Genomic DNA, 12,661 nt, shown 5'->3' on the forward strand with positions numbered 1-12,661 from the left:
TCCTCAGGATAGGTCATTAAAGGGGTTTTCCACCTTCTGACAACTGATGACCTATCCACTGGATAGGTCATCAGTACATGATCTGTGGGGGTCCGACACCCTGACCCCGCACCGATCATCTGGTCCGGTGCCTCCGTGTACTCAACGTACATGCCGGAAGCAGTTGGCTCCGGCCACGGAATAGAGGCCGAGCTGCAGTACTGTATTCAAGTGAATAGGAGCAGAGCTGTAGCACGGCCGCTATGCTATGTAAGGAGCCAACTGCTTACGGCTCCGTACATAGCGTTATGTGCCATAACATCCGTTGCCCGCAGGGTGTCGCACCCACACCGATGACATACTGATGACCTATCCGGTGGATAGGTCATCAGTTGTCAGAAGGTGGAAAACCCCTTTAATAGCTGATCGGTCATGGTGTGACTGGGGACCCCCACTGATCAGCTGTATTTAAGGTGGTGTAGTGTTCATCAATGGGAGAAGAAAGCTGCAGTACATGTGAATCACCCCTATTTGTGTGTCGACTATTCACAGCGAGCAAGTAGAAAAGACAGCTGATCAGCTATCGATGGCTTATCCTGAGGATAGGTCATCAATTTGTAGGGACTGAAAAACCCCTTTAACTTCAAGAAAAATCAACAGGCTGCTAATAAAGTGAACGCACTGATTTTTTTCTGGTATGTCCTTGATGGACAAATTATTATTTGGTCACTGGTAGCAGATCACACGCTATAGATATAGTGTATTTTTGTTTTCCCCTGACCCTCATTTATTGTGTACCCTATTATGGGTTTGTACGTCAGCGATCCATTTTGATTTGCTACGGATATGAAGTTGGTTTTGAAATGTTTGTATTTGTCTGTGGTATTCTGCATTTGTACAATAACATATATACTATTCTTTATAGATCGGGTGTGCGCATTCTTCTAGATGTGTTCCTTTTCTTGCTAGCACAAATGAAGTAGTTTTTCACATTTTTTGCTGCACCTCAAGATAATATTGTATTTGAGCGGGGCCCGTTCATTATGTCTCTAGATGTTGGACCCATTAGAACTGATAATGGTAGCTGCCATCAATATTAGATCAGTGAGGGTACGACTGTTGGCACCCCCACCGATCAGCTGTTTAAAGGGACCGCAGCACTTGTTTATAATTGCACGCGCCGTTACATTTGTAGTGGCTGTGCAAGGTATTGCACCACTGTCCCAGAATACAAATGTCATTTCACGTTCAAGTACGAACCAGTAGAAGAACCATGAAAACAATGAAGAGGCTGCGGCGCTCGTATAAGCGCCGCGGCTCCTTCAATCAGCTGATCGGTGGTGGTGCAGAGTGTCAGATCTCCACCGATCTTTCTTACGTTGCTAACCTATCCCAAGGGTAGGCCGTCCATTTAAAAAAAAAAAAAACAGATAACCCACCCAGATTTTTGCAAACATACTAGGAAGTTTCCAAAATGTTAGTAGTTTTACAATAGAAGTTCCACTCTTTTTATGGTCCAGAAATGTGGCGCCCTAATTCTAAACTAATGGCACTAACACTTTGTCCAGGGTGGGTTTTGCATGGGGGAGAGATTGCAGCGGATTTTAACAAGTAGGGCCATTTTTTTTCTATTTCACTAATGTTTAGTTATTATATTTTTATTTTCTGAATGTATGGATTTTCTTTCTTCTGTTTTTACAGGCACATATTTAGTTTTCCAATGATAACCTAGCATGCATGTGACGTCTTTTCTTCTGGGTTCATAGGCAAATCTTTAAGCAATTCTTAACCAACCGAGTTCTGAAAGACCCAAAGCAGAGACGTTTCTTCAAATCGAATGATCTATATGAACTATTCACCCTGAGCAGTCCAGACGCAAACCAAGGGACAGAAACAAGTGCTATATTTGCAGGTACCAATTAAATAGCAAGGACTTATGTACGTCCCAATAGTCACATGTATGTGCTGCGCCCCGAGAAAATGACACCGGATATTGCTGGTAACATCGGAGACGCTCCAGAGCATCGCTCTGTGTAATACGGCTATAAAATTATATTATATAAAGTATGTTACATGTATTCTGTACACACATCACCAGTCTCACCTCTGATATGGAATACATTTAATTCTGGAATGGTCTTATCCTTGTTACACCTTTCTTTTCTTATATAGGAATTGGATCAGACGTTAGACCGTCAAAACATCCTAAAAAACAGCTGGTAACAGGAGTCAATGGCATGTCGAAAGAGGGTTCATGGAATACAATTAAAAGTGAGCTTAGCACATCCTGGCCATTAGGGGGTGCTACTCCGTCTCCTGGCACAAAGACTGCAGAGTTGGTGGAAGTGGCGGATATGTCTAGTGCAGGTAGAAATCCTGATTCTAACTTGGGAGCCATCAAAGAAAGCGAAGAGTCAGTGTCTTCTGCTCCGGCACAACTTCATCACAAACACAAAGCCAAAACTAAGCACAGGGAAAGGGGCAAAAGGAGAAAAAAAGGTGTGAGATATGAGGGGGAGCGGATCTCTCACCTAGTCAAGCTAAAGCCATTCACGAAGGAGGTGGAAGAAGAGCAGGAGGAGGGCAGGAAGACGAGCGATGAGTACGTCCTGGAGAAGCTCTTCAAAAAGTCTGGTAGGTCATGCATTGAAGTGTAGATTTCTTTATAAAGTTGTTGCCCATGTTCTAGTGATTTAATATACCTCAATCCTAAAAATCATCTTCTTAAAGGGACTGTGTCGCTAGAAAAACATATATATATATTTTTTTCCAGTTAAACTGTTAGTATATAAATTACACATTGTTCTAATTTTTTTAATTTTTTCACAAGTCCGGAAATATTATAAATTAGATTCTAATTTATAACATTTCCATGTGCTGGGCACTAGAGGGAGCAATTCCAAAAATTGCAGAATTGGCATGTGGTAAAGCAACGTCATTGCTTTATGCTGCAAAATTGGAGAAGACACACTCGCTCTAGTGTCCTCACACAATCCCCCCTCCCTTATTCTGGCTAGTGCTAGGAGAAAGGAGAGTGTTGAATGTTCAAACCTCCTACACTGTGTGCCGCCATTTTTTGAGCGAATGTACAGTGTAGGAGGATTAGATACAGTGGTTATAACACGAACATACACAAACATGACTTTTACCCGCTCCTGCCGCCTCCGCTCCGTCCACTCCTAGTCCTTGCTTCGGAACATATGGACGGAAGCCGCGACCGGAAGTAATCATCTTACTGTCCGGCTGCGGCTTCCGGTCCACATGAAAATGGCGCCGGATGTCGCACCGCCGAAGACCTTCCTTTTGCTCCTGTGGGAGCAGCGCATGCGTACACTATAGTGCCTTTGGGCACCGGATGTTATGCAGTGGCCGGTGTCGGAAACAGATGTCTCCGTACACGGTATAGCGGCCGTACCGCAGCTCTAGTCTTATTCACTTGTATAGGAGGAGAGCTACAGCATGTTCGCCAATTTGTGACCAGAGACATCTGCTTCTGGCACGAACATCCGGTGCCTGTTGGCAGCCGAAACAGCGGATCGGTGCGGGTACCGGATCACCACGATAATATACCGATAACATCCTGTGGATAGGTCATCAGTATGAAAAACTGCCCTGTGCCTGGACAACCCCTGTAATTTCTAAGGACCTTTCAGGAGATGTAAACAGTGTTGTCTGGTATCCAAAGTAATGTGTGTTGTGCGGCACACAAATATAAACACTATAAAGGTATATTCACGCCTCGGCAGCTGTACCCGCTGCCACAACGAATGAAAAAAGAATTTGTGGAAATGCACACCGGATTTTAACAGCATTTATTTTGCTACCCTTTAGTAGGATGTTTGCAGTGCCGCTGCATGCAGAGACCGTGGTTGCACTTTTTGCATTTTTTTTATTTTTTTTAATGGCTGTCGTTTTCCCCCATTAAAATAAAACCTGTGCTGAAAACTAACGGATGGGTATTGTACAGTTACGGCCCTCCACGACCGGTGTCAGAACAGGCGGGAGAGTAACTTTGGAGGCCCACTTTAATTTCTCATTTTCTGACGATAGATTTAGGTTTTGCACATTTAGTGGATGTTCCCAGTCAGTAAGTTTTACACTATAAAGAGATGGTAACGGATAATCTTCACTGTTCTAACCAATACGTACATTCCCTAGGTGTTCACAGTGTGATGAAACATGATGTCATTATGGATTCCTCTAATCCAGATTATGTGCTCGTGGAAGAAGAAGCCAGCAGAGTCGCCCAGGAGGCTTTGCGAGTTTTGAAAGTTTCTCGCCAACGATGCCATGCTGCCTATTCTGGGATCCCAACATGGACTGGGGCAAACAGCGGTGCAGGAACTAGGTATGTGCATAGGGATATAAAACCAGGCGGCCTCCAGCCTTATACCTCGTTCAGACGAGCGCGTCCAATTTGCGTCCCTAAATCACGGATTTTAATTCTATGTGCATGTTCGTGTCCGTTCCATGCGTCCGTGATTTACGCACGTATGGCATCCATGTGTCGTCCATGTTTCTCGTGCACATTCCGGTTTAATTATTATTTTTTTTATATTTGCTTAGCGACAGTCCGTAAAAAAACAGACAGTCCACAGATGTCGTCCGTGTGCTCTCCATTATTTTCATTCACTCATGGACTTCAATAGACGACGTAGTCCGCATAGACAGACTAGAATAGGACATGCAGTGAGTCTCTCGCAATGGACACTCTCCAGAAAAAAAAACACGGATGTGTGAATAGCCCCATTGAGTTGCGGGAGTCATCGTGCTGTCCGTTATTTCCACATGGACGTAAATCCGTAATCACGGTCCGTGATTACAGCCGGCAGCCACCCGCATTTGCGGGCCGTGCTCCCATTCTAAAGTATGGGAGCACGGTCCGCAAAATAAAAAAATAGGACATGTCCTATCTTTTGCGGAAGCTTTCTACGGCCCGGACACCTTCCCGTAAATATATACGTGAAGGTGTCCGTGGGCAACAGAAATGAATGGATCCGTAATTACGGACGAATTCTACGGTCATGTGCATGGGGCCTGAGGGTCAGTGCTTTTTGGCGCCTTCTCTGCTGTGGATCTCCTCCATACGATCAAATATACAATGGTAAGAGGTGACCCCTGGCTTTATCTAGGTGACTTATTGCATCAGACAAAGTGCTGATAGTTCTGAATTCAATGATAAAGTAGTCCCATTTGTTGCATATTTGTCACACAGTAGTTCAGCACAGACCAAACATGCTCTTCCCAGTGCAATTTCCAGCTATGACCTGTAGATGGCGCTGTGTGTGTAACTTAATTGCCAAGTGCAACAAAATAGAAAAAGACGTCTTTATCCGAGAATACAAAGTAACTCTTTCAGGAAAATGTATTTGGTATTATTTGTATTCACTTTAACTTTTTTAATTTTTGCATATAAGAAAATACAGTTTTATCTATTTTCCTTATAGACGGTTTGGTCAGAAAAAGAATCCCCTGTTACATCGCGCAGATGTGCCGGAAAGCAAGATCCCTCAGGACAAGTGCAAGGTAAAAATGGCCTCGATATGGGAAGGTTCATGTCATACCAGGATCTCGCGGCTTGGAAATTGACCCTTTGTACCTTCTTCAGGGCTGATGGGCCGCGCATTATGTGGAGTTCTTGTTTATTCGCTGCACGTCGTGAAATATAGATGAGATCGTGTTGTGTTTACTGTTGAAACATAAGGAGATTAGAGGGGAGGTGTTCAGAGACCATTATAGGAGGACTCCTTCCTGGTGCTGTGATCTCTGCTGGGCAAGGATCAAGAACACTAATGTGACAGCCCAAATTGCTTCAAAGTCAAACTGACAGTGATCTCTGTGCTTGAAGCCGGCCCAAGAGAGACCGCAGTGCTGGGAAGTAATTGCCATCTCCCAGGAATCTTTTTATTTTATTTTTATTTTTTTTCCCAGATTTGCATCTAATTGATCTCAATGAAGCCGCTACGTGTGTTTTATAATTGTACTCTAGTGATTGCATCCTTTCACATGAATGGACGCTGCCTGGAATTCTCCAGCATGTAACTGGAAATTATTATGAGAAACAAAAAACACCAGGATAGATTGTTGCTAGAAACGTGGCCATTGATTTTTATACCATATACAGTATTTGAGAACATTAAAGGGGTTGTCCAATATCCACCGGATAGGTCATCAGTATATCATCGGTGCGGGTCCGACATCCAGACCCCGCAACGATCAGCTGTTCCGGCTGCCTGTGGGCACCGGATGTTATGGCCCATTATTCAATGTACGGAGCCGGAAGCAGTTGCCTCCGTACGTTGCATAGCGGCCGAACTGCAGCTCTGCTCCTATTCACTTGAATACACTACTGCAGCTCGGCCGCTATTCCATGACTGTAGCCGTGGACGTCCGGTGCTTGTAGGCAGCCAGAGCGGCTTAATTGTTCGGGGTCCGGTGTGTCTGACCCCCACAAATCATGTACTGATGACCTATCCGGTGTATATCTCATCAGTTGTCCGACAGCATGTCTGTACTGTAATTGGAATAGCTTACCAATATAGATCAACCCTTACAGGGCGCAGATTGGTAAATTTACTTGAAAAGTGCTAATTTTTTTGTCTAAAATTTATAGAACATGGAAAATTAATTTCTCATGAGTTATATAAGCAAAGAATATCTCCGAGATGCATTAAAATACCCTAGGTCTGAAGCCGGTCGGCTGGAAATTCCAACTAATTCTGTATCCATATTCCGCGTTCAACACAGGAGCACAAACACGTTACAATCACAGGAGCACAAACACGTTACAATCACAGGAGCACAAACACGTTACAATCACAGGAGCACAAACACGTTACAATCACAGGAGCACAAACACGTTACAATCACAGGAGCACAAACACAGGAGCACAGACACGTTACAATCACAGGAGCACAGACACGTTACAATCACAGGAGCACAGACACGTTACAATCACAGGAGCACAGACACGTTACAATCACAGGAGCACAGACACGTTACAATCACAGGAGCACAGACACGTTACAATCACAGGAGCACAAACACAGGAGCACAGACACGTTACAATCACAGGAGCACAGACACGTTACAATCACAGGAGCACAGACACAGGAGCACAGACACGTTACAATCACAGGAGCACAGACACGTTACAATCACAGGAGCACAGACACGTTACAATCACAGGAGCACAGACACGTTACAATCACAGGAGCACAGACACGTTACAATCACAGGAGCACAGACACGTTACAATCACAGGAGCACAGACACGTTACAATCACAGGAGCACAGACACGTTACAATCACAGGAGCACAGACACGTTACAATCACAGGAGCACAGACACGTTACAATCACAGGAGCACAGACACGTTACAATCACAGGAGCACAGACACGTTACAATCACAGGAGCACAAACACTTTACAATCACAGGAGCACAAACACGTTACAATCACAGGAGCACAGACACGTTACAAACGCAGGAGCACAGACACGTTACAAACGCAGGAGCACAGACACGTTACAAACGCAGGAGCACAAACACGTTACAATCACAGGAGCACAAACACGTTACAAACACAGGAGCACAAACACGTTACAATCGCAGGAGCACAAACACGTTACAAACGCAGGAGCACAGACACGTTACAAACACAGGAGCACAAACACGTTACAATCACAGGAGCACAAACACGTTACAATCACAGGAGCACAGACACGTTACAAACGCAGGAGCACAGACACGTTACAAACACAGGAGCACAGACACGTTACAATCACAGGAGCACAGACACGTTACAATCACAGGAGCACAGACACGTTACAAACGCAGGAGCACAGACACGTTACAAACACAGGAGCACAGACACGTTACAATCACAGGAGCACAGACACGTTACAATCACAGGAGCACAGACACGTTACAAACGCAGGAGCACAAACCCGTTACAATCGCAGGAGCACAGACACGTTACAAACGCAGGAGCACAGACACGTTACAATCACAGGAGCACAGACACGTTACAATCACAGGAGCACAGACACGTTACAATCACAGGAGCACAGACACGTTACAAACACAGGAGCACAAACGCGTTACAAACGCAGGAGCACAAACACGTTACAATCACAGGAGCACAGACACGTTACAATCGCAGGAGCACAGACACGTTACAATCACAGGAGCACAGACACGTTACAAACGCAGGAGCACAGACACGTTACAATCACAGGAGCACAGACACGTTACAATCACAGGAGCACAGACACGTTACAAACGCAGGAGCACAAACACGTTACAATCACAGGAGCACAAACACGTTACTATTGAGACAGGAAAATCTGTTTGCAGTGGTTGTAGCAGCTAAAGGGGGAAATTATTAAGACTGGCGTTTCATACACCGGTCTTAATCTGAGGAGCACTGGAGTAAGATGTGCCTGATTTATTAAGAGGTGCCGTTTCTGGCGTTAATTATAATGAATTTGCAGGCCGTGGGTAGCCCCGTCCCCTTACACTAAGTCTCACACACTTTTTCAACGTGTAAAAGTTGGCGTAAAACACTAAAAAGTCGTAAATGATTGCACTGATATGGTGTCTAATATAATTTGTGACTTTTTGATGCTATAATACTGGCATAAATTCTCTTCTATTATAATTCTTGATAACCCTTGTTGTAGGACATTCTATAGTTAGGGCGGATTCACACGAACGTGAATTGCGTCCGTGCAGGCCACGTGGTTTTCACGCAGCTCGCATGGACCAATAGAAGTCTATGGGGCAGTACAGACAGTCCATGCTTTTTGCGCAGCGTTTGTCCGCTGCGTAAAAACTGCGACATGTTCAATATCTCGGCGTTTTTCGCGCATCACGCACCCATTGAAGTGGCTGTTTCGCGCAACAGCTGTCAAAAGGATGAATGTAAACAGAAAAGCACCACGTGCTTTTCTGTTTACAAACATCCAAATGGTGTGTCATAATGATGGCGGCTGCGCGAAAAGCACGCAGCCGCGCATCATATGCTGCTGCCACACAGAGCTGTCAAGTGGCTTTTGCGCAGGCAAAACGCCGTGTTTTGCGTGCGCAAAAACGCCACGTTCGTCTGAATCAGCCCTTATACTTTGTGGCGCTAGTTCAATTTAACTCAAGTTATTTTAAAAGGGACTTGCCAGGAGAAATATATTTAGTGGTCATTTAGTGTCTGTTATGCTAAATACGTTAAGGCTGCTTGATCACGTACCGGTTGTACGGTGGAAAGTGCCGTGCGGCTGGCTGAGAACCGCACGGAAAAAACTGCACACAGGTGAAGCACATAGAAACCATGTGTTTCCCCTGTACTTTCCGCGGTAACCTGCATGGGTTTTTTGCCGCACTGTTCTCGGACGCGCGGCAATCACCGCAGCACAACCGGGTACGAGCAGCCTTATTACAGAGCTTTTTGCATCCTGAGTTATATAATAATCCCTAATCAAGCCTATTAAAAGGTAAATGTCTCTGACGTTGAGAGCTCTTTTTTCTCAACCCAATGCATTTCCCTGGTCGTCTTCTTAAAGGACTTTTAAAGACTAATTAAACATTTGGATAATTTTCAGACTAAAGTGTATGTTCACCTTTAAATCTCAAATGACTCCGCGTTTTCAAATACATTGCATTCAGGACTCCAGGTTAAACATAATTATTTGGGTGCCCTTGGCTCCTAGGACTAAAAGTTTAGTAACCAATCCATGTGTTTAGGTTTTATTTTAGTCGCCATGTGGAGCTTTTACGTTACTTATTTTGTACTGATTTGAAGTTGCAGTTAACAGTGCAGAGCTGCATTCATAGTTCTGCAGCTTTTAGAGATGAAATCTCCTAGCCATTCCTTTATATCTCAACTCTTGGAAGGTACTGATTTTCCTTATGGAGATCCAGCTGGTAGGAAGTCTTAAGACCAAAGCTCCCTGGGAAAATATGCAAAATCACTCTTTTTCCAGAAGGAAGAAAATGTTCACTTATAGGTGGCGCTAGAAAGACGATTTTCTTCCTTCTGGTGGACGGCTATATTGTATACTTTTTCACCAAGAAGCATAGCTCTTAAGACTTTCCTACGAGCTGGATCGCCACAAGGAGAATCAGGACCTTCCAAGAGATGCTTCAAAGAAATCTCATTCAGCCAACCAGAACCCTACTCTGTGCTGATGAGGAGCAACCACTCCGAAACAGTGCTGCCCACAGATGGATTTCAAGGCTCTATACAGGGTCAGACATTGACTTACAGGGTAGTGGAAAGGTGAACATTCTCTTATGCTGTTTATATAGGATTTTCTGCAATTTCTATATTTCTCCTTTCAGGATTTAAATATCAAAAAACAAGAAGAACGCAAGACCGTTACCCCATCTCACTTCAGTGGAGAGACCAAAGCCTCAGACTCAAATAGTTCTGCTCTCTCTTCATCTACTTTGCTCGCTCGTATGAAGGCAAGAAATCACCTAATCCTTCCTCCCAGAGCAGACGGCGAGGACGGAGGAGGAACTCCGACGGCAGATCCTACAGAGCACGATGAGTTACTAGCAGATATGAGAAACTTCATAGCTTTCCAAGCGCAGCAAGATGGAGAAGCAAACACTCGAGAAGTGCTGCAGGAGTTTGAGCATAAGCTTTCTCCCTCACAGTCCTGTGTCTTCCGAGAACTGCTGCGCAAATTGTGCACCTTTCATAGAAAAAGCGACGGTGCCGGAGTCTGGAGGCTACGACCTGACTTCCGCTGATACTTCCCTGTCATTTACACAGCAGCAGTATCAAGTATAATAGGTCAAGAAATTATCTTTGTCCGCTACTGACCGCAAACCGGGAGCTGATAATTATACACAAAAATGAAGATGTTCTCCGCTCCTAAAACGGTGGACAACTTTGATGTTTGTGCAGCATACTTTTTTTTTTTTTTTTATGTAACCGTTCATTGTGTATTGTTTTAAATTTGTCAAATTATTCCTTTAAACAGTATTTTATCCAAATTAATTAGTTCTACAAATTTCCAAACGATACAATTCAGTCATGTGAGCAGTTTTATGTACAACACAACAGCCCGATACAAAAGCTAGCCATCCAACCGTATCATCCATGCGTATAGCCCAATAGTGTAGTACATCGACCGTCTTTAAGGGAACACTAAATCTAGAAATGAATGATAAAAGTGAACAGGAGAGAACTTTACAGAACTTGACAGATTTCCTACATGTTCCTGAAATAAACCTTCTTGTAGAAATATTGAAGATTGGCTGGAGGAGAAAGGCTTCACGTTCCTGGCCTTCTATTGCGGTGGTAGGAGGCTCCTTCTGTAGCCAGTTGCCTAACAGGAAAAAAAAAATAGCAACCCCCTAAGGGAATAAAAAGGCATAGAACAAGGAATAACATCTATTAGGTTTTATAAACTACATAAAAAATACACGTCGGAACAGTTTTTTGTTTTTTTTATATGCAATTCATAAAAATTGTACGTTAATTTATATATGCCAAAATAATACCAATAACTCTTCCCTGCAAAGGCCAAATAGTTGCGTAGTCTTAACAATAAAACAGTTATGGCTGACAGAATGCAGGAAGGCAAAAAGGAAAAAAAATCCCCTCGGGCTTTAAAGCCAAAATTGGCTTGGACTTTAATTGCTGGAATTTGTGTACATTTTTTCTTGCATTTTCTGCATTTAGTGTTCCTTTAAATAGTTTTCCGTGCAGTAAAACCAAAAATAGGAAACCCAAACAGTCAGTATCCAGGACTGACGCTAGCGACCGTTAAAACGATTGTCTGCTTTTGACAGTCCTTTTTTTGTTAGTTGGGTTCCCCTCATAAAATCTGATCATATGGTGTCCTCAACGATCAGCTGTTATCTGCCGGTGAATCTATCAGCAGCACCACCACAGGGAAGATTAGGCATTACATGTCGCCTATTGAAATTAACTGTCCATGTAATCCATGAACGTGCCTGGTCCTTCAGATCTTTGTAGCCTCTCTCTGGACCAAGTAATTGATGGTCCCAATTAAGGAAGCCCCCTCTATTAATGGAGAATGCCCTAATAGGGTATTTGAAAATCGTTTTTCTAAACCAGACAACTCCTTTTTAATGGTATACTCACATATGTTACCAATAACATGAACAACCGTGAGTAATAATCTCTTGCTATTTGTGTTAGTCGGAAAGACAATTTTATGAATGGAATGTATCTTTCTGTGATAATATGTAAATAATGCAGATCTTAAAGAGAACCTATCAGCTGCCCAAAAAAAACTGACATCTGATTGGAGGCGCCTCACAGATTCTGATGCTTTTTATTTTTTTCTTCTAGCCCCCACCGTTCCTGAGATATCGGTGCTGTTAGTTCTGGTGCCTGATATGCAAATGAGGCCTTTGACTGTCAAGTGGGCGGGTAACACCTGTCACTTGATAAGGGGTAACCGCCCACTTGACAGTCAAAGGCCTCATTTGCATATCGGACACCAGAACTAACGGACCCGATATCTCGGGAACGGTGGGGGCTAGAAGAAAAAAATAAAAAGCATCAGAATCTGTGAGGCGTCTGGAATCTAACTAAGATGTCAGCTGCCGTGTTTAGGGCAGGTGACACCTACGTAAGTGCAGATTGTGCCGAAACAATGACCTGTGATCTACTTATGACTTTGCTCTGTGACTAAGGTGCTGTACA

At 43.8% G+C, this 12,661-nt stretch overlaps 1 protein-coding gene across 3 annotated transcripts in view; it reads left to right on the top strand.

Annotated features, from left to right (window-relative positions):
* ERCC6 (ERCC excision repair 6, chromatin remodeling factor) overlaps positions 1-12,344 on the top strand; it is a 46,486-nt gene extending 34,142 nt beyond the window's left edge. For 2 of the 3 annotated variants that reach the window (XM_075841836.1, XM_075841838.1), the window contains 5 exons: positions 1,746-1,891; positions 2,152-2,613; positions 4,138-4,327; positions 5,427-5,505; positions 10,315-12,344. In XM_075841836.1, coding sequence (XP_075697951.1) covers positions 1,746-1,891; positions 2,152-2,613; positions 4,138-4,327; positions 5,427-5,505; positions 10,315-10,731 — 1,294 coding nt within the window. In that variant the 3' untranslated portion in view covers positions 10,732-12,344. The remainder of the gene's footprint in view (positions 1-1,745; positions 1,892-2,151; positions 2,614-4,137; positions 4,328-5,426; positions 5,506-10,314) is intronic. The other variant, XM_075841837.1, reaches the window with a different exon arrangement.
* Positions 12,345-12,661: the final 317 nt, after the last annotated feature.

Source organism: Rhinoderma darwinii, chromosome 11 (genome assembly GCF_050947455.1).
Source record: "Rhinoderma darwinii isolate aRhiDar2 chromosome 11, aRhiDar2.hap1, whole genome shotgun sequence".
Lineage (NCBI taxonomy): Eukaryota > Metazoa > Chordata > Amphibia > Anura > Rhinodermatidae > Rhinoderma > Rhinoderma darwinii.